Genomic DNA, 2,669 nt, shown 5'->3' with positions numbered 1-2,669 from the left:
AGTCTGTTATATTTAGGTTCAGAGACATGAGGTTTGTCTGAGTTTCTAAAAGAAACAAAGTGTGAAAAAAGAAGAGGGAAACTACTGTCCAATGTCCCAAGGTTAAGGTAGGGTAGGCAGACCGAGTACCTATGAAAAAGGATTTTCTGTTTTCAGTGCAGGGCAAACTGAAACTCAAGGGAGCCAGTTTCCAGAGCAAAAAGACTGGGTACAGGAAAATTGAAGAGGTAACATTTCTTAACAGGGACAAACTAAACCTTAGAAAACTTGGGATAGAGTACCGTTGCATAGGGCTCAGCCTCCCAGAGTTAACACCTGGAATCTGCATATCTTGGATTCTAAGCCCGATTGGAGGAAAATCTGGGACATCCACAACTATGGTTTAGTTGTGGGGGTTTGAGGGAGAGGGAGTAGTGTTAACACTAACCACCCCCTCTTCATCTCTGCTCTACAGCAATGTGGAAAGAGCACCCAAAACGCACCTTGTTTATGCATACACAGCATAAAGAGTTGGAGGCTCTGTTTAGCCACACCATGTATCCAGATAAAAATCTCCAGAAGGAACTTGCTTTGAAACTCAACCTACCAGAGTCAACAGTAAAGGTCTGTCTGATTCCCTGAGGTGTGCTTGGTACCTCTATCCAAAGCATGTCATACTATTCAGCCTAGAAATTCTCTCCAAAACACAATAATATTTTATTGAGTTTCTACTGTGTGCTAGTACTGAAATAGGCACATTGCATATGTTGGCCTCACTATTATCCAGTTTAAAAGAAGTGAAAAACAGGTTCAAGGGTGAAGTGACTGGGCCACAGAGTTAGTAAGTCGTATAACTGGAATTAGAGATCCAGAGGTCTTGTACTATAGAGCTCAAATAGAGGAGGGACTCTCATCCTGACACTCCTCGCTCTGGATCTTCTCAAGCAAATATGTGTAATCTGCTTACTCACAACACCACCAACAAACAAATAACTCCCCCCAACCTCTGAGTCTGCTAAAGCTCAATATATATATATTTAGATTATTCCTCACTATAGAGACCTAAATACTTAAAATTTCTGTAGTTCAAATTCCTCACCTCCTCCTAGGTCCCTGGTCTAGTTTCTCTTCTCCAAAGTTCAGAACCCTTTCTCTGAACTCCCAAAACAACCTCTTAACATACCCCCTTTCTTCTTTCTTCTCTGGGGTCTTGGTCCTGACCCCTCATTGTTCCTGCTATTGACTCTACTCATGGCCGCCTCTGCTATCTCAGAGAGAATATGGGGCTTATAATTTGGCTTTTTTTCACCCTGGAGATGCCTCAAACTCCTCCACTACAGCTCAATCTCCTCTCTTTTCCCAGACTTGGTTCAGGAACCGGCGAGTCAAACTGAGGAAGCAGCAGCAGCAGCGGCGACAGCAGCGGCAACAGTTATCACTACAGCAACCAAATCAGATTCTTCCAGCCCAGAATGCGCCCACCTCACCCACAACGTCAACCAGTCTATATTCTTTTTTTCCTATAGTTTCAGATTGCTATAGTTCCCTTCCACCTCAGCCCTTAGGCCCTACCAACTGGGCGTGGGACTCTATCACCACTAAGAGTCCCACAAGTGATGTCCAAATTCAAGATCCTCAGCTGGAGAGGTTAGTGGCCTCAGTTCCTACTTTATATTCTGATGCCTATGACATAACCCAAATCATGGAACTGTACAGTTTACCTGATGAGGATGAGGTATCTGACTCTTTCTACAGTCTATATCAGTATCTCTCACCCACAGGCCATGGCTAAAAGAGCAGGGTTCTTTTAGCATCTTTGCTGGTCCAATTATAGGTCTATCTCCTGGAAAATCTCATTCAGTATGACAAGCTGAGGCCTTGCACCCAATAGCCTAAGAGACAGCCTGGAATTCCAGAACCTCTCCAATATGGTGGGCTTTGGATTTCCCTGATCAAAGTACTAATAAATATCAGATAGTACATAAAAGGACCTTCTTGCATTTTGTACATGGCTCTCTTCTTTCCTTTGCCTGCTTCTCAACCCAAATATCTGGGTTGTGTCACTTTGACTTCCATGGAAATGTTGTAGATACTAAAGGTTTTCAGTTTGGTTTTTTGTTTATTTTTTTAAGTATAGCTTAGTATTTATTACACAGTCAAACCTGCAACTTTGCCTGGGAAGAGGCCTTATCAATTCCATAGATGTCCACTTCGACTCCAAAAACTCCTCTTCTCAAAACCATCTTAGACTTTTTAAAAGAGGGTCAGCAGCCTTTTTATGGGAGCAGGTTATAAACTCACATTTTACTTCCATCTTTAGATCTGGAGTTTTCCAAAGGGCAGTCTCAATCAAAGTTTAAGAAGAAATCACCATTGCCATTAGTTTTAATTTAGTATGAGTCCATACATAGTAAGAAATGTAAGAATTGGTATAGGAAGAGAAAAAAACGTATCTAAAGATGATCATCTTAAAAATATCTACAAAATCGACAGCAAAACTTCTAAGCAAATTTTCCAGCTACATGATCAACCTACAAAATTAACAGCATTTCTCAAAATCAGTAATAAACACCTAATAAAATAAGCACCTTTCAATAGATATATACACACACATATATATGTATATATATGTATATATATATACATATATATACACACACATATATATGTATATATATACATATATACAT

The 2,669-nt window shown here is 40.4% G+C and overlaps 1 protein-coding gene across 1 annotated transcript; it reads left to right on the top strand.

Moving 5' to 3' along the window:
• Positions 1-456: 456 nt before the first annotated feature.
• ARGFX (arginine-fifty homeobox) lies at positions 457-1,931 on the top strand. The gene is given in 4 exon segments (XM_016158858.2): positions 457-603; positions 1,343-1,763; positions 1,766-1,834; positions 1,837-1,931. Coding segments are annotated over 4 exon segments (732 nt in total).
• Positions 1,932-2,669: the final 738 nt, after the last annotated feature.

Source organism: Rousettus aegyptiacus, unplaced genomic scaffold, assembly GCF_014176215.1.
Source record: "Rousettus aegyptiacus isolate mRouAeg1 unplaced genomic scaffold, mRouAeg1.p scaffold_m13_p_4, whole genome shotgun sequence".
In the NCBI taxonomy this organism is placed as follows: Eukaryota; Metazoa; Chordata; class Mammalia; order Chiroptera; family Pteropodidae; genus Rousettus; species Rousettus aegyptiacus.
Note: the sequence above shows the minus strand (reverse complement) of the source record. Positions and strands in the feature narration are given on the sequence as shown.